At 39.7% G+C, this 19,659-nt stretch overlaps 1 protein-coding gene across 1 annotated transcript in view; it reads left to right on the plus strand.

Moving 5' to 3' along the window:
• ZZZ3 (zinc finger ZZ-type containing 3) overlaps window positions 1-18,169 on the plus strand; it is a 116,114-nt gene extending 97,945 nt beyond the window's left edge. The window contains exons 12-16 of the mRNA XM_081088443.1: window positions 1,991-2,086; window positions 4,574-4,726; window positions 13,485-13,619; window positions 16,049-16,149; window positions 16,890-18,169. Of these exons, the coding sequence (XP_080944569.1) occupies window positions 1,991-2,086; window positions 4,574-4,726; window positions 13,485-13,619; window positions 16,049-16,149; window positions 16,890-17,034 (630 nt within the window). The 3' untranslated portion in view covers window positions 17,035-18,169. The remainder of the gene's footprint in view (window positions 1-1,990; window positions 2,087-4,573; window positions 4,727-13,484; window positions 13,620-16,048; window positions 16,150-16,889) is intronic.
• Window positions 18,170-19,659: the final 1,490 nt, after the last annotated feature.

Raw genomic sequence — 19,659 nt, forward strand, 5'->3', positions numbered from 1 at the left:
TGATAGATTTGTGGGTGTTAATTTTGTATCCTGCTAAATTGCTGAATTCATTTATTAAGTCTAGTAGCTTATTGGTGGAGTCTTTAGGGTTTTTTTATGTACAATATCATGTCATCTGCGAATAATGACACTTTTACTTCTTTTCCAATTTGGACACCTTTTATTTTTTTCTTGTCTAGTTACTGTGGCTAGCACTTTCAGTACTCTGTTGAACAGGAGTGGTAAGAGTTGGTATCACTGTCTTGTTTCTGTTCTTAGGTGAAATGGTTTTAGTTCTTACACATTGAGTATGATGTTGGCTATAGGTTTGTCATGTAAGGCTATTATTATGTTGAGGTGTTATCCCTCTATTTCCATTTTGCTGAGGATTTTTATCAAGAAACGGTGTTGGATATCATAAAATGCTTTTTCTGCATCAATTGATATGATTATGATTTTTATCTCTCAATATTTTTATGTGGTGTATCACGTTTATTGATTTGCGGATATTGTTCCATCCTTGCTTCCCCGGAATAAATCCCATTTTGTCATGGTGTATGATCTTTCTGTAATGCTGGATCTGATTTGCTAGACTTTTGTTGAGGATTTTAGCATTTATGTTCATCAGGGATTTGGCCTGTAATTCTTTTTTTGTGGTGTCTTTATCTGGTTTTGGGGTTAGGGTAATGCTGGCTTCATAGAAAGAGCTTAGAAGTGTGCCTTCCTCTTGAATTTTTTGGAATAGTCTGAGTAGGATAGGTTTTAGTTCTTCTTTGAATGTTTGGTAAAACTCCCCGGTGAAGCCATCTGGCCTAGGACTTTTGTTTGCTGGAAGTTTTATCGGCCTCTTCAGGTTTTTTGATTCTTCCTGATTGAGTTTTGGAATGTCATGTTTTCTAGGAATATGTCCACTTCTTCTAGGTTGTCCAGTTTGTTGGAATAGAGTTGTTCATAGTATTTTTTTTTTTTTTACAGTTTTTTGTATTTCTGGCATCTGTTGTTATTTTGCCTCTTTCATTTCTGATTTTGTTTATTTGGGTCCGCTCTCTTTGCTTCTTGGTGAGCCTGGCTAGAGGTTCATCAATCTTGGTTATCTTTTCAGAGAACCAGCTCTTGGTTTTATTGATCTTTTTGTATTTTTTTCTTGGGCTCTGTCATTTATTTCTGCTCTGATCTTTATTATCTTCTTCCTTCCTTCTGCTCACTCTGGGCTTTTCTTGTTGCTCTCTTTCTAATTACGTATTTTAAGTTGAAGAGTTAGATAATTTATTACCAGTGTTTCTTGTTTTTGGAGGTAGGCCTATAATGCTATGCACTTCCCTCTCAGGACTGTTTTCACTGTGTCCTATAGATTTTGGATTGTTGTGTTTTCATTGTCATTTGTTTCCAGGAAGTTTTTAATTTCTTCTTTGATCTCTTTGGTAACCCAACTATATACTTTTTGATTAGACTGTGGTAACAGATTTGTGACATGGCCTTAGTTAGTATTTCCTGCTTGTCTCTAAAAAAACCAGCATTTTTCTCCTTAACATTCTCATCGATATTAAACGTGTTTTTGTATTATAAGCATTAGTAGTCACAAGTTGAAAGTATGTATTTAGCTTTGGAATCAATCATTTTTAGGATGTTAAGTACCTTTGGTGGCAGTTTAAAATTATTTCTAGATTTATGATAAATTTAAAATTGTTAGCATTCGTTTAGATACACATATACATTTTAATTTTTAAAAGCTATTCAGGTATTACACGCTTGTCTGCTGATGGGAATGATCCAGGAGAAAATGAATAAATGATGGTGTACAATAGAATGAATAACTATTGAACATTTGTTAGTGAATCCCAATTTGACAGTCCTTCAGGACCTCTTGAACATGCTTTTGAGAGACTTCAATTTTTATGGAAAGCATATATACACTTAGATGAATGCATTTGAAATTGGACCAAAAACTCAAAAACTATTCAGGTATAGCATGTATTGGCATTATGTTCAATGAATTGTCATGTTTTCTTAGGTTGCCAGCCGAGTGCAGAAGTATTTCATAAAACTAACTAAAGCTGGCATTCCAGTCCCAGGCAGAACACCAAACTTATATATATACTCCAAAAAGGTAAGAAGAAAATATATGAAAATAAATCTTAGATCAGAGATTAAACTCATCAAAGTCAGAATTGCTATGTAAAGATGTATACATTTATTAGAATGAACTTGTTTTATTATTAAAAGTTCACTTACTCTAAGCATTTTGTTATATTGAGCATAAACACAAGGCAGGATTCCATGATTGCTACTCAGTTTAATTGAGAGAGCTTTAATGATGTTTGTTCATTATTTTCTTTGGAGTAGGTTAACTTACGTGAATGAGTGCTGCTCGAAATATTTTATTTTTATTTTTATTTTTTTAAAATATATTTTATTGATTTTTTACAGAGAGAAAGGGAGAGAGATAGAGAGTTAGAAACATCGATGAGAGAGAAACATCAATCAGCTGCCTCCCGCACATCTCCCACTGGGGATGTGCCTGCAACCCAGGTACATGCCCCTGACCGGAATCGAACCTGGGACCCTTCAGTCTGCAGGCTGACGCTCTATCCACTGAGCCAAACCGGTTTCAGCGAAATATTTTATTTTATATTGAATGTGTCAGAAAGGCCTTTGTGATGTTAAAGTTTTTAAGATTTTGACACTTTAATAAACACTATCAGTTTCCAGTTTTTAGATATGCTACTTAAATCTAAGAATAGAAATGTTTAAGATATTTTATTTGATCCTCACTGTTATTCTAGAAGTGTAAGTAATATCACCTTCACTTTAATGATGTTAGTAGCTAGCTGTTATTCTCATGATTGAATGCTCTGGGCCAGGTACTGTTGTACAGTCTTTTTATAGATGAGACAAGTAGGCCTTACAATATGTTGGGTAGATTGTCTACTCACATTACTATTAAATCTGGGAACCACTGATCCTCTGATTCTGATCTCAAGTCATTTCCACTGTTGTTCTCTGGTTGTCTCCACAGTGAAAAAGCTACTGTCCCTTTCCTACATAGCACATTGCATCAAATTGTAGCCAGGGTTGTTGTTTTGCTTTAATTACAAAAAATAAAGCATCTAATGGCCTAATTTCATTTTCTTAGTAAATCATCCTGGTACTTCTCCTCCTCCACTGCTGCCATCCTTCATATAAAGAGAAGCTAAGAGCATATTAATGCTGTTTCTCTTTTTTTTTATCGAAGCTATACATTTTGTTTTTATTCTTTTTACCAAGTTTTGGAAGCTTATTTTAACTTATCAGTTGTTTAAAATATTCTGGGTTTTGTTTTCCCCTAAATATTAGCATTACCTATATTAGATATGTAGAATTTACCCTCTAACTTTGGAGTGTTGGAACCTTGATAACCAACGTTCAACTTAACAGCTCTAATTTTTATGGCTAGTTTCTAAGTTAATCTTAGATGTGTTGTGTACCTTTTTTCCCCACATCTAAGACTAGACGGTGATAAAAAAGAAGTACTAGAGAAACCTAAATGTGTTCCTTCCTCTGAGTACAAAGAATTTTAAGTTATCAGACATTTTTACTGTAGAGATCTAGCCCAGCCATAGACACAATGATTCCTTGCCATGATTAGACTTTGAATTTTCAAAAATAAAATAATGGTTCTCTGTGTAGCTGAGGCTATTATTCTTTGTGACCAGTGAAGAGAGGCATTCTGTGTAGTGGCTTAGAGTGAGGGCTCTGGCCTCCCACAGGCCTAGTTTGTGATACTGGTTCTATCACTATCTCCTGCAACACCTTGCACAGCAGCTTAACCTCTTTGTGCCTCCATTTCTTGATCTTAAATTAGAGGTGGTAATAACGGCTTTATAGGACTGAGGTAAGGATTAAATGAGGTTGTCATAGAGTAAGCAGTCAATCAGTGTTAGGTTCCATTTTCAGACATTCACCATGTTGTGGAAATTTTCCTTTTACTTGATAGTTTTATATTTGGCTAAGGCTACTTCATCTTCCCTGATCTTCTATGAGGATTGTAAGAGGAGTTCAGTTCAGCATTTCAGTGTCAAGAGTGTGATAAATACTGGTGATACAAAGATAAGTAGATAATGAGCATGTGGTCCTGTTGTTTGGGTACTCCCCCTCCATGTCTCTTTTTTTGTTTTTTAAAGGTAAATTGTGCTTTAAAAATCCAGTTAATGTAGGTGAAGCAGCTGCATAGGAGTGTGATGAATGATAGAAGTGAGCCCTAGCTGGTTTGGCTCAATGGATAGAGCATTGGCCCTCAGACTGATGGGTCCCAGGTTCAATTCCAGTCAAAGGCACATACCTCAGTTGCAGGCTCTAGCCCTGGCCCTGGACCAGGCACCAGTGGGAGGCAACCAATCGATGTTTCTTTCTGTCTGTTTCTCCCTCTCCCTTCCACTCTCTCTAAAAATCAGTGGAAAAACATCCTTGGGTGAGGATTAACAACAACAGTAAAAAAAAAATAGTAGAAGTAAAATCCTTCTAATAGACTTGTGGGAAGTAACATTTATATTTTTATCTTCTTGATTATTTTAATGATTTTCCACTGTTCCAATTAAAAATTTGTTTTCTCATTTAGTCTTCAACAAGCAGACGACAGCACCCTCTTAATAAGCATCTCTTTAAACCTTCCACTTTTATGACTTCCCACGAACCACCAGTGTATATGGATGAGGATGATGACCGATCTTGTTTTCATAGCCACATGAGCACTGCTATGGAGGAGGCATCAGTAAGTTAACTGTTTTTACTACAGATGTATATTTGTCTATGCACTGTACACATTAGGGCCCAAACAAGCACACCAGGATTTTCTCATTATTCCTACTCTTTGGAGAATGAGGGTTTCTTTTCTTTTTTTAATTAACAAGTCAAATTTATGGGTCTTTTATTACATTGTGTTTAATTTTTTTAAGTAATTGAAATAGAAGAGGATAATAAATCCATATTCACCCATCATCTAACTTTAACAGTTATCAGTTTATGGCAATCTTGTTTTTATCTATACTTCCTACCCATCCCAACTTTGTCACACATTATTTCAGAGAAAATCCTAGACATTACACAGTTTCATTATGTTTGTAAAGGTACTTCTTTATATGATCAAATATACATTCAGTTCACATTTCCCTAATCATAAATTGCTATAGGTTCTCCCCTCTCCCCTTCTTTTCTCTCTTACTTTTGTTGTTGTTGTTGTTGGTAGTGAAAAACTGGGTCATTTGTCTTGTAGAATTTACCATTGTGTGGATATTATTGTTTGCATCATCCTGGTATCATTTAACCTGTTTCTCTGTTCCCTGAATTTCCAGTAAATTTATAGGTCTAGCTCAGGGGTGGGCAAACTTTTTGACTCGAGGGCCACAATGGGTTCTTAAACTGGACTGGAGGGCCGGAACAAAAGCATGGATGGAGTGTTTGTGTGAACTAATATAAATTCAAAGTAAACATCATTACATAAAAGGGTATGGTCTTTTTTTTTTTTTTTTTTTTTTTTTTTTAGTTTTATTCATATCAAACGGGCTGTAGTTTGCCCACAGCTGGTCTAGCTAGTTGATCAGACTAAAATTTGTTAAGGTGGGCAGGACTATTTCATTTGTACTTTAATCCGTTTGATCATCTCTCTTTTTTTCTTTTTGACATAGCCATTGCTTTTTGCCTAGATCCATTAGTTCATTAAATATTACAAAATAGTGATATTCTTTCTTTTCTTCTTTATTTATTTGATTATCCTACATACAGGAAAAGGCGGTATAGCTGCTGAGGGAGAGTAGGGGAAGTAGAAAGAGACACAATAAAACTGTTCACTCTGGTTATTTGAGGGCAGGGGAGTAGGTTGGAAGGAGCATTGTTAATTTTTTTTAAAAATGTATGGATACCTTTACTCTTTGCTTATTATAGTGAGCACTTACTACTTTAGTAATTTGAAGAAAAAAAACACTGACATAAATCTAGTCCTGGCCACCACCATGAACACTTGATAATTTTAGAACAACACAGACCACTGCTTAGTTCTTCCCTTTATTTTGTTTTTAAAATACTGAGTTTATTCTCTACTATCTCCCAAAAATGAATGAGATTTTAAAAGTTTGTATTCTTAAAAACTGTTGGATTTAAATATATTTGATATGTTCTAGTCCATTGACAGTTGTAACCTATTCAAGTTGGATTTTGAATTCTTTTTGACAAGACTCCAGTAGTCTTTGATAGCTTCCTTACTGTTTGGTATGATAAGGAAGTTCTGGGCTCTTTTTGTATATTTCCTACCTCAGGCCTAGCATCAGTCCTGCTTTCTTTTATTGGGAAATAGTATTAGTGAACTATATCCTGACTCCAGAAATGTTATTTGCTACTTGGTTGATCATTGTTTCTAGGCCTCTTTAATGGAAAAAGCTGGGAAGTATATTTTTGTTCAAAGATAAAACACATCATAAGTTTATATTTTTATTTCAAATACAACTTCACTATGGGAATTTTACTTTCCCTCGTTAATCTTAATATATATCTTCTTTCTCCCGTTTTGAAAACCCCATTTACCAGTAACGTCAACATAATAATATTCACTTTCTTTGTCTTACACTGCTTACAACAGTCTCAGAATATAATACTAACACTACCATCTATATCCTATATAATAAAGAGGGAATATGCTAATTGGTCCTAACGGTGTCCAAGTCATGACCAATCAAAGGTGTGCAAGCACAGGAACGGGGGGGGGGGGGAAGGGGCGGGAACTTGTGCCACCAGGACATGAAGCTGCTGTTGGGGGCGGCACCCCCAGCGGAAGTGCGCACAGGCCCGCGGTGCCACCCTGCCCAGAGGGGGCATCAGGACAGGCTGTGGCAGCCCCCCCCACCCCCCTGCGGAAGCACGTGCCCATGGTGCCACCCAGTCTAGAGGGTGGCATCAGGATGGGGGTGGGGCCTTGGTGGAGAGCTCACAGCACTCCTGTGCTGGGGTCTGAAGGCATGGAGAGGAAGGGAGAGCACATCGGCAGTTAGGGGCTTTAGGCCAGGAGGGGAGTGCAGATAGGCAGTTAGGGGGATCAGGCCAGGAGGGGAGAACAGTTAGGGCCATCAGGCTGGCAGGGGAGTGCTTAGGAGCCAGTGGTTCTGGATTGCGAGAGGGATCCCAGTTTGGAGAAGGTGCAGGACAGGCTGAGGTACTCCCCCCACCACCACCACCATGCATGAATTTCATGTACCAGGCAACTAGTGTATATATACATACATATATATATATAAAGCTAATATGCTAAGTGTCCGACCATCTGACCAGTCGCTATGACATGCACTGATCACCAGGGGGAAGACCCTCAATGCAGGAGCTGCCGAGCTACAGTGACTTGGCAGCAGCAGTTTTTGTTTTTGTTTTTAATTTCTTTATAGATTAAGGTATTACATATGTGTCCTTATCCCCCCATGGCCCCCCCACCCATTCCCCCACTCGTGCCCTCACCCCCCTGGTGTCTGTGCCCATTGGTTAGGCTTATATGCATGCATACAAGTCCTTTGGTTGATCTCTCCCCCTTACCCCCACCCTCTCCTACCTTCCCTCTGAGGTTTGATGGTTTAATCGATGCTTCTCTGTCTCTGGATTGGTTTTTGTTCATCAGTTTATGTTGTTCATTATATTCCATAAATGAGTGAGATCATGTGATATTTATCTTTCTCTGACTGGCTTGTTTAACTTAGCATAACGCTCTACAGTTCCATCCATGCTGTTGCAAATGGTAAGAACTTCTTCCTTTTTACCGCAGCGTAGTATTCCATTGTGTAGATGTACCACAGTTTTTTAATTCACTGATCTGTTGATGAGCACTTAGGCTATTTCCAAGTCTTAGCTATGGTGAATTGTGCCGGACAGCAGCGGTTCATGGGTGACGCACCCCGAAACCAGAGAGGAGGGAGCCCGATTCTTTGCGGGGCTGCACAATTCCACCTTCAGGCATGGGTTATATTGTTGCTGGGCACTGTCACCCTGAATCTGGTTTACTGGACTCTTATATTTGCGTTCCACACCCTATACGACAGCAACTTTGCAGAGTGCCCTTTTGTACTCTGGGTCCCCTCGGGGGATGTCGGAGAGCTGGTTTCGGCTCAATCCCGGCAGGCCAGGCCGAAGGACCCCACCTGCCAGAGGGACCCCATTCACTCCACAGACGCCAGGGAGGGACCGTGGGAGGTTGGCTCCAGGGCGTGCCTGGCCCATCTTGCCCAGTCCCGCCCCGCTGGCCACCTTCTAATTAATTTCATTTCAATGTGCATGAATCCGTGCACCCGGTCACTAGTCAATAATATGATTACTGAAAACAGATCTTTTTCTTTCAGTCCTTTTTTCCCTCAGCATATACCCTACTACAGAAGTAAAGTCAAATTACACTTTTTAAAAAGTTAATTGATTGATTGATTGATTGATTGATTGATTTTAAGTGCCCTTGACCAGTAATCAAACCTGCCACCCTTCCATTTGCAGACTGATGCTCTAACCACTAAAAAATGCTGGCCAGGGCCAAATTACATTTTTTAAATCCTCTTGGAATAATTCCTTTCTGTTTCATCATCTGTATGCTAATTTGGTTAATTCATTTCATTTCACTTCCTATTCATAGCTATTCCCTTTTATTGCTATTAATTGTTTTTATTTTATTATCCTGAAATTCATTTTCTGAGTAATTAACATGATTCTGATTTCTTGCCTAAAGGACATAGAGATTACCTTCTATCTTTCTTAATAATCTGATTATATGTAATAATTGGAAAAGGATAATTTTATGAAAAATCATCAAATAAAAGTAAGTCTCCATATGGTCTAGATTAAATACCGATTGTATACTTTGGTATCAAACTATTACAAAATGCCTATTTTTTAAAAATATATTTTTATTGATTTCAGAGAGGGAGAGATAGAAACATCAATGATAAAGAGATAATCATTGATAAGCTGCCTTCTGCATGCTGCCTATTGGGGATCGAGCCTGCAACCTGAGCTTGTGCCCTTGACCAGAATCAAACCTGGGACCCTTCAGTCTGTAGGCTGACACTCTAGCCACTGAGTCAAACCAGCTAGGGCCCTATTCTTTTTTAAAAAAATACGTTTTTATTGATTTTTAGAGAGAGAGTAAAGGAGAGGGATAGAGAGATAAAAACAATGATGAGAGAAACATCAATCGGCTGCCTTCTGAACACCCCGTCCTGGGGATTGAGCCCGAAACCCAGTCATGTACCCTGACCAGGAATCTAACCAATGACCTCTTGGTTCATGGGTCCACACTTAACCACTAAGCCACACTGGCTGGGCAAAATGCCTATTCTTCAAAATATTTTTAAAACTTATCTTTTGAAAACAGCTAATATCTGCCATATCTTAAGATATGCCATTTGTAATATTTAAAATGGAATTGGTTCCTTTATGGAAAATCTGAAACTATAATAAAATTTAAAGTAAAACCAGTTTAAAAAAAGCCAGCCCCTAGAGTTCCTATCTCCTACCTCTGACTCTCCAGGGAGAGGAGGCCCTGACCTCAGGGCAGCTAAAGAAGGAAGGCTTTCTGCCCCTCTTCCCCCATTCTATTCCCATTTTTATTTCCACAGTGGGGCCCCTGAGAAGAACCAAACCTGGGTAGGGGAGCAGGGACCCAAGACCCTAAGGCCAGGGAAGGGAGGCTCAGGTGCCCCAGCCCCATAGCTCCTGGCCTGTAGTGTGGACGTGGGCAAGGCCCCTCCTGGCTGGGCCCAGTTGGGGTCAGGGCTATTAGTTCCAGATCTTGAGGAAGGTGTATGTAATTTTGTACTTTGTGAATAGTAGAATTATTTATTTGAGAAATAACTATTCACAATATATGTTAGGCTCTGCTAAGTTCAGTTAAATAGTTGTAAACAAAATATCTATGATCTTTGCTCTTATAAACTTTAGTTTTGTGAGGAGATAAATGTATAATCACATCAGTAAATTTCAAGTTTTAAAAATTGCTTCAAAAATAGCTGCTTAGCATAATTATTTAAGAGGTTCTTAATTTAGATTGGGAGTTTAAGTGGGAGATGGAAGAAAGTGACAGTCAAGCTGGCAGTTGAAGGATGAATAAAATTTAGTCAGGCCAGGAGAAGTGGCAGGATATTTAAAAGAATTACATTTTGAGAACATTGGCAAAATCGACACGAATAAAAGACAAACATGCAAATTGACCGTACCTTTGCTACGCCTTAAGCCACACCCACCAGCCAATCAGAGCAACTATATGCAAATTAACCCAACCAAGATGGCGGCCGGCAGCCATGGAGCTGGAGCAAACGGGAGGCTTGTTTGCCCCAATGATGGAGGAAGCCAAGCTTCCCGCCTGCGTGGCTGGCTCTGAGCTCCACTCAAAGCAACAAAGTTTCAATTATGGAAGGTAAATAAACCCTAGATACCTGCTTTCAGCCAGCCGTGGCCATGGAGCTGGAGCAAGCAGGAGGCTTGGGTTGCCCCGCCTGCCCTGGTCAGCTCTGAGCTCCTCTCAAGGCTACAAAGTTTCAATTATAGAAGGTAAATAAATCCCAGAATAAAAAATAAATAAATAGAAAAGGAGAGGCTGGGAGCTTCCGTCGTCGGGGGCGCTTGGCCAGCCTGAAAACGGCCCTCAGCCCCTCACTCAGACTGGCCAGGCACCCCAGTGGGGACCACCCCACTCTAAAGGGGGTGTGGCAAGCCTGAAAACAGCCATCAGCCCCTCACCCAGGCTGGCCAGGCACCCCAGTGGGGACCCCAGCCCTGAAGGGGGTGTGACCAGCCTGCAGACAGGCATCAGCTCCTCACCCAGGCTGGCCAGGCACCCCAGTGGGGACCCCAACCCTGAAGGGGGTGTGACCAGCCTGAAAATGGCCCTCAGGCCCTCACCCAGGCTGGCCAGGCACCCAAGCGGGACCCCCACCGTGATCCGGGACATCCTTCTGGGAAAACCAGCCAGCCCCCACCCATGCACCAGGCCTCTATCCTATATAATAAAAGGGTAATATGCAAACTGACCCTAACAGCAGAACGACTGGGAATGACTGGTCACTGTGACAGACACTGACCACCAGGGGGCAGATGCTCAATGCAGGAGCTGCCCTCTAGTGGTCAGGGCGTTCTCACATGGGGAGCTCTGCTCAGCCACAAGCCAGGCTGATGGCTGCCAGTACAGCGGTGGTGGTGGGAGCCTCTCCCGCCTCCTCAGCAGTGCTAAGGATGTCTGACTGCAGCTAGGCCTGCTCCCTGCTGGCAAGTGGACATCCCCCGAGGACTGCCGGGCTGCCAGAGGGATGTCTGATTGCCATCTTAGGCCCAATCCCCTGGGGAGCGGGCCTAAGCCAGCAGGTGGTCATCTCCCGAGGGGTCCCAGACTGCGAGAGGGCACAGGCCGGCTGAGGGACCCCCTCTCCCCCCGAGTGCACAAATTTTTATAGTAGGCTTAACTTTTATTTGGTTGATTTCATTTATTTTTGTATGAGCACCAGGTCAAATCATCCTGATTATTTTAAAATAGCCATCGCCTGTCCCCTCTTATCCTCAGAGGATATACAGTGGGGCCTTAACTTATGAATTTAATTCGTTCCGTGACGGAGCTCGTAACTCAAAATTACTTGTATGTCAAATCACAAAGTGAACGAGTGAGACATGTGATGCTGGGCTGATGTTGTGGCGTTCACTGTGGCGTTCGCTGCGGCGTTCGCTGCGCCAACTAGCAGTGGGTTATCTGAAGCTGGCTCAACACCCGAATTTTAGCTCGCAACTCAAAGCAAAAAATCAGCCGAGAGACGGCTCGTATCTCGAAAAACTCGTTAGTTGGGACACTCGTAAGTCAAGGGCCCACTGTATTCTAAGACATCCCTTCTTCCCCCAGTGGGTGCCTGAAACCACGGATAGCTCCAAACCCTATAAACACTGTTTGTTTGTTTGTATGTGCATACCTGTGATAAAGTTTAATTCATAAATTGAACAGTTTCACAGGTGGAGATCTTATATCACTTAGCATAATGTCTTCAAGGTTCATTTATCTTATAAAGTGTCATAATTTTTTTTTAAGGCTGAATAATATTCCATAATGCACACACACACACACCCCCTCACGTATATTTAGCAGAGTTTGTACTCTTTGTATTTGTTTAAAACATCTGCATTCAATAAATTTTGTCATAAAATTTCTTACTACATTATTTAGGTCACATATTTATTAGTGTTACTTATTTAGTAGATTATTTATGTTGTCTTAGTGGTGACATAGGAAGTCAGTAGCTACTTTAATATCTTTGACAAGAATTTGAAATGGATGAAAGATAGTGGGAGATTGGGTAGATGAAGTGTGAGACTGTAGAGAATCTTTTATCCAGCTACATACTTTGGACCTGATGCTGTAGACAGTCAGGAAGCCATTTCAGAGATGTTAAGTAATGGTGGGGATAGAGGAGGGAGTGGGTACTATAGAGGACCAGTTTGAGAGAGAGATTAGAAAGTGTTAAGTAGTGACAAGATTTGTTATATTAGATATGAGACAGTGAAAAATTGAGGGTAACTTTTATGTAGGATTTGGCTGTGGAATATATAGGGAATTAAAGAATCAGACAAATCGTGTTCAAATTCATCAGACCCTTAAAAGCTATTTGATCATGGGCAACTGTTACAATTTCTATAAAAGCCAATTTCCTTGATGTAAAATACACATTGTAGTTTAATAATACCTCCTAACATGGAGAGAAGGAGGGAAGAGAGGGACAAGGGTTGCCTGGTCCAGGACTGGGAATTGATGAAACATGGCGGGTATTGATGAATTGGGTATGCTTTTAGGCACGTGTGGAAATAGTGACCATGGATCAGTCATGAGGTAGCAAAGGAAAGAAATGGGCTCTGGGTGACAGAGCCCAAATAAATTGGGAAGATAAGCACTGACTCACCTATCAACTTCAACTTCATATTTTATATAGTTTTTATTACTCATTTCTTTTATACTCTATTTTAAGTAATCATCTTTGTACCTTATTTCATCCTCTTGAGTAAGAGATGAATGTACTGCCTTGATCATTGGAAGTAGAGAGCAGAAAGCAAAGCAGAGATTGGTTTGCTTGCTGTTAAGAAAGTGTCATATTTACCAGAGGAAGCATAAAATCTGTTAGATTGAAGAAGAGGAGCTTCCGCTGATCAGGGAGAGGTAGATTATCTGGGCTGTCAAGTAGCCACCAATGTGTCGGGATATGGTGCCTGCATTAGTGTGTGACGGGTAGCAGTCATTCCCTGCTCCCCTGGTACCTACATATGAGGCGGCACGCTACAGTTCAGTAGTATGCATTAAGGAGCCCTCCGAAAGTTTTAGTCTGAAATATTGCTAATAGCAACACTATTTTCTGTACTGCTAGTTTTCTAAAAGGAAAGGTATCCTAAAAGTGAAAAATCTTGATAGAAAATATATCACTATTTCTTACAATTATTTTAATTATCAGACTAACATTTTTTTGTTTTATGTTTTGTGATTTCAATAGGATGAGGAAAGTATTCCTATTATGTATAGGAATTTACCTGAATATAAGGAACTGTTACAGTTTAAAAAGTTAAAGAAGCAGAAACTTCAGCAAATGCAAGCTGAAAGTGGATTTGTACAACACTTGGGCTTCAAGGTAAATTCTACTTAATCTTACTATTTGTTTAATTTTTGAAAGGGTGATAAGAGATATTTAAGATGGTTTCGGAGTTTTAAACGCCACAAATTCCAAGCATACAGGTAAAAGTTAGTAAGTTTAGTTCTCAACCTGTTCATTTACACAAAGTAGTGTGCCAAAGGCAAACATACAGGTTTCTGTACTTTGAGGTAAAATGTGAAATAAGTTTTTGTCTACCTGTTTCTCTTTTTTACCTTCCAGTTTTACTGAGATATAATTGATAAATAAAAGTCGTATCATCTCTCACAGTTACCATTTTTTTGTGTGTGGTGATGACACACAAGATATACTCTCTTAGCAATTTTGAGTACTGCATGCTTTAAAATTATTAACTATAGTCACCAGGCTGTACGTTAGCTTTTCAGAACTTACTTGTCTTATAATTGAAAGTTTGTGCCCTTTCACCCAACATTGTACCATTTTTCCTATTCCCATCCCCCATCCCTGTTCTACTCTCTTCTTCTCTGAGTTTGACTGTTTTAAGTTTCCACCTATCAGTGAGATCATACAGCATTTGTCTTTCACTGTCTGGCTTATTTCAGTATGCATAACGTTTAATCCATGTTGTCACAAATGACGGAATTTTCTTCTGTGTTATGACTGAACAATACTCCAGTGTGTGTGTGTGTGTGTGTGTGTGTGTGTGTGTGTGTGAGAGAGAGAGAGAGAGAGAGAGAGAGAGAGAGAGAGAGAGAGAGAGAGAGAGAGTATGTGTGAGAGTGTGTGTGTGTGTGTGACGTTTTCTTTATCCATGCACCCATGGAACTGTTTCTCTTTTTTTGCTGTTGTTCATGAATCAGAAATTTGTTTTCTTTCACATTCAATTATCTTGGCTACTTTTTCAGAAGCTAGTAGAAATACATTTAGCATTCCACAGAATTTTGAAATGCCCCATTATGTTTCAGGCACTAGGCTAAGTGCTAGCGATTCAGCGGTAAATAAGATGGACTCAGTTTCTGTCCTTATTCTGTTTTCATCTCGAGGAATTTAGAGAAGTTAAAAAAGTAAAATGGTCGAGTGTGACTAGATTGCATATTGGAGAATAGTGAGAGGCTATTGAGGTGCCTTGGAAATCTTGGTAAGGAATTTAAATTGTCGTAAAGGATTGTGGAACCACTGAAGCATTTTCAGCAGAAAGTAATATGAAATTTGCATTTCAGAAAGGTCATTCTTAAACCATTAGTATTGATCATCTTTACAAAGGTGGGTTTAGAGTGGATAACTCTTAATTTCTGAATACTGTGTGGTTAATTTTTTTTAACAATAATGTATACATGTATACTATTTATGTAATTGGAAAAAATTAAGTGAAGGAGAAGAAGATCATTCTGTTCTTAGTATGGAGAATGGGTATGAAGAAAGGAAGGCTGGAGGCAGGGGGACTGGGTTGGGGATTTTTCTTTTGGTAATTTAGACAAAAGATAAGAATTTCTTGAATGTGCCTGGTGGCTGTGGAATAGAGATTGACAGATTTGAGAACACTTGAGGCATTAGAATTGACTGTACTTGATGGGTTTGGAGGAGGTGATGAGACCATGAACTATTGACTTGCGATAGTGGTCTACGTGAAAATACTGATGTATGCTGTGACTGACACACTGAAATTTAAAACAAAATTTTTATACCTCTGGGTTTCTGGCCTGGCCATTAGCCAGGCTGTATAAAAAGACTTTTCCTCTTGATCCTTCAGTGACCCTGCTTTTCTTTTAGGGATTTTCCAAATTGACAGCTCTGACCTTTCAGAGGGAACTTTTCACTTCTCATAATTTTGCTGCAAGACCCAGTTGAGGCTTGTTGGTTGTCAGCCATTCTGAGTGGCTTGATGATCGAAGAAACTAGAAATGAGATTTACTTTGATTTCTCACTGAGGGCTTCGACGTGCACCACATGGAGAAGGAGCCCGGTCTTCCTTCCCTTCAGATGGTTATTGGTCATAGGAGCCTTCGGGCTTGGAGAGGAACTCAGTAAAATAACAGTTTGGAGAGGATTTTGAGTTTGCCTGGTAATTTAGGTACGATAGTGTGTTAAATAGTTCTGTAGCATATTTGTAAAGTTTAACCGCAGTGTTAAGGGAGTGGTTCGTAATCACAGTCATTGTACCCTGGTGATGAATAATTACTAATCACACAGCCAAGTTTGTAGGTAGTTTACTTAAATTTTAAAAAATAAATTAAAACATATTAAAGTTAGTTTTTTATAATGTTCCTCTTGTCCACCTATACTGGTCTTAAATGGGTGGGATTTCAGTTAGTGCTAGAAATTGTACCGCTGCCCAGTGCGTGGAGAGAGGGGAGAAGATGTCTGTGTGCATACCATGTGTTTTTCCAGCAGAGAAAAGGTTTTGGAACAATGTAGTTTAATACCTTTTCTCTCTGAATCTCTGACAGTGTGATAACTGTGGCATAGAGCCTATCCAGGGTGTTCGGTGGCATTGCCAGGATTGTCCTCCAGAAATGTCTTTGGATTTCTGCGATTCTTGTTCAGACTGGTAAGTGTTTTCTACATTGTACATCTTCCATTTTGACAAGAGCTTTCAGCAGCTAGTGAATTTGCTTTCCAGACTACTTAGAGCAGTGGTTCTCAACCTTCTGGCCCTTTAAATACAGTTCCTCATGCTGTGACCCAACCATAACATTATTTCCGTTGCTACTTCATAACTGTAATGTTGCTACTGTTATGAATCGTAATGTAAATATCTGATATGCAGGATGGTCTTAGGCGACCCCTGTGAAAGGGTCGTTCGACCGCCAAAGGGGTCGTGACCCACAGGTTGAGAACCGCTGACTTAGAAAGTCACCACATCTGGTGGATGAAATTTTATTGTTCTAAGGCAGCCGTGGGCAAACTACGGCCCGCGGGCCGGATCCGGCCCGTTTGAAATGAATAAAACTATTGAAAAAAAAAGACTGTACCCTTTTATGTAATGATGTTTACTTTGAATTTATATTAGTTCACACAAACACTCCATCCATGCTTTTGTTCCGGCCCTCCGGTCCAGTTTAAGAACCCATTGTGGCTCTCGAGTCAAAAAGTTTGCCCACCCCTGTTCTAAGGCAATAAAGAAGTTTTCCTTAATTATTACATTTCTCAAGGATAACTTTCCATTAGAGATTTGGATAGATTGATGGGTTTAACCCGGTCAAGCTGTGAGGAAGTTCTGTAATATCTAGATTAAAATGCATCCACTGCCATGTAATAATGTGTGTGCATGTGTGTTTTTCTTTACAGCCTACATGAAACAGATATTCACAAAGAAGATCACCAGTTAGAACCTGTGTATAGGTCAGAGACATTTTTAGACAGAGACTACTGTGTGTCCCAGGGCACCAGTTATAATTACCTTGACCCAAACTACTTTCCAGCCAACAGATGACATGGGAGAGAACACCGTATACTAGTCCTCTTCAACACATAGCAATGGTCTCATTGTGAGTTATGTGCACAGTTTGGAAAGGTTCTCTGCTTTCCCTGAATGACACTCACAGCATGACAGCTTCCTGAGTGTTCTCGTCCAGTCCAGCTCTGCACCGTGTGGCTCCAGATCGCTGCTCAGCAGCTGAACATTCCTGGTGAGCAAAGGGTTTCCTTGGTGAGTCTCTCGCCCCCACCTTCCAGTCTCTGAGGTGGCACTTACATAGGTGAGATGGAAATGAGAGCACACATTAAAACGTGAGTCAGTTCCAAAGGTTTCAAAGAACTTGGTCATAAATACGGTAATGAGAAGACGAAGTATTTATATTAAAACAGTTTAGTAGCTTTCAGTTTTGTGAAAATAGTCTTCAGCACAGAAACTGACTTCTGTAGACAAAGTTTTAACCAATGAAGGTGTTTGCTTCTAGAATATACACTTTAAAAGAACTCCCCACCCCAGTGGTGGCCCCTGACGGCCGTTAGTAAATTGGAGCTGCTTAACCATATTGATGTCTAATTTCTTTTAACCGCAATGAACTGTCCTTACCAACACGAAGCACTACAGGAGGCAGCGGCCACATCGCTTCCTTAACCAGCTCATGGTGTGTGAATGTTATAAAATGGTCACTCAGATATATTTTTTAAATGTAATGTTATATAAGATGATCATGTGATGTGTACAAACTATGGTGAAAAGTGCCAGTGGTAGTAACTGTGTAAAGTCTTTAATTCACAACATTAATTCCTTTAAAATACACAGCCTCTGCCTCTGTATTTGGAGTTGTCAGTACAACTCATCAAAGAAAACTGCCTAATATAAAGATCATATATATGGTAATAATTCCCTCTTTTGTAGTCTGCACAAGATCCATAAAAGATTGTATTTTTATTACTATTTAAACAAGTGATTAAATTTAGTCTGCGCAGTGAGCAAGGGTTCACATGCATTCTTTTATACTGCTGGATTTTGTTGTGCATCATTTACGACATTTTGTATGTTTCTTCTTATCTGTGTATACAGTATGTTCTTGAATAATGTTCACTTGTCAGGAGAACTGTGAGAAATAAACTATGTGGATACTGTCTGTTTATATTATAGAATGCTTGTTGTGACTTCCTTTGGTTAGATTTTGGATTTTTTCCCCTCAAGAGTTTGCTTTACCTGTCCTTTCAAAAGAGTAAGGACTTTATTATGGAAACAAGAGTGAACTTGAGAAGCTCTGTAAAAGATGGTGCTGAAGCACTAAATAATAAACTAGGTACAAAAGAACACATACTATGGCTAAAGAAAAAGGCAATTTTACTTAGATATGAAAACTAAACAGGTGGAAAATTTTACTCATTCTTTTTGATGAAAATAAGCCCCCATGTATTTAATTTAAATAGGTGGCTTTTGAAAAACCCTGTATTCCATGGAAATTATTATTGATTGTTAGAAAAGACAGTATATATATTCTAAGATTAAGAATTATACTGACCCAATTATGAGAGTCTCCTGTTTTTTCTAATTTTAAATCAAGGGAACATTATTTACTAGGCCTCTTTTAACACATTGTAGGGTACTAAAACCATACCCTGAATGTTTTTAATTCAGAAAAGTAGTATAATTTTAAGTATAGAAATATAAGAATTTTAACATAATATATTAATTAAAGATTACTGATGATGTTGATAAAATATATTGTATCGGAGAGGAAATGGAGTTGAGCTTAACATTCACCCTGGAATTACTAGTTGGGAGAAGAAGAGGGGGATCATTAGATTCCTCGGCATTTTGGTACTAGATGTTAAGTGAATATGCCAGAAGATCTATCATCAACCTGTAGCAAGACAGTACCCCTGGGTGGTGACCTCTGTAAACTCTGTATTTGTATAGAAATAATACCAGTTAGTTCTGGAGAACCATTCAGACCCATTCAGAAATCCCATAAAGTATTAAGTATGCTTTGGAAGAGGGCTATGAATGGTATAGTTGTTATGTACACAGAATAAACAACATATCCTATATAATAAAAGCCCAGCGACTGGTCAACCAGTTGCTATGATGCGCACTGACCACCAGGGGACAGATGCTCAACGCAGGAGCTGCCCCTTGGTGTTCAGTGCGCTCCCACAGTGGGAGCACTGCTCAGCTGACCGAGATGAGCAGCTGCTACCACAGTGGGAGCAGCCGCTCAAAGGGTGGGTCCATAGCCGCTCAGCTGACTGGGATTAGCGGTGCTCCCACAATGAGTTGATCCCTGCAGGCCATGCCCCCCCACCAGTGCACAAATCCTGTGCACCGGGCCTCTAGTAGACAAATAAAGGCTACTTAAATGTATTTTTCAAGGGGAAATGTTTTTGAGAATTTTGAGTGCAAAGAGGACTGTTTTCTGCTTGAGCAAAGATGTATTAGTTTTTCATTTTTTTCAGCTCCAAGCAAATAGTCCTCTTAGCTTTAAAAGGCCCGGAACAGTAGTAGGAGTGGTAATTTGCTGTTACTGCTTTAATTTGAGGACTGCAAGAATGGGCAGAGCTGTCCTATTTGCAAATAGGCTTTCGTCTCCTACAAAGAAGTGTTGGCTATAAGAGGCAACAGAGACCTACT

Source organism: Myotis nattereri, assembly GCF_964212035.1.
Source record: "Myotis nattereri genome assembly, chromosome: 3".
Lineage (NCBI taxonomy): Eukaryota > Metazoa > Chordata > Mammalia > Chiroptera > Vespertilionidae > Myotis > Myotis nattereri.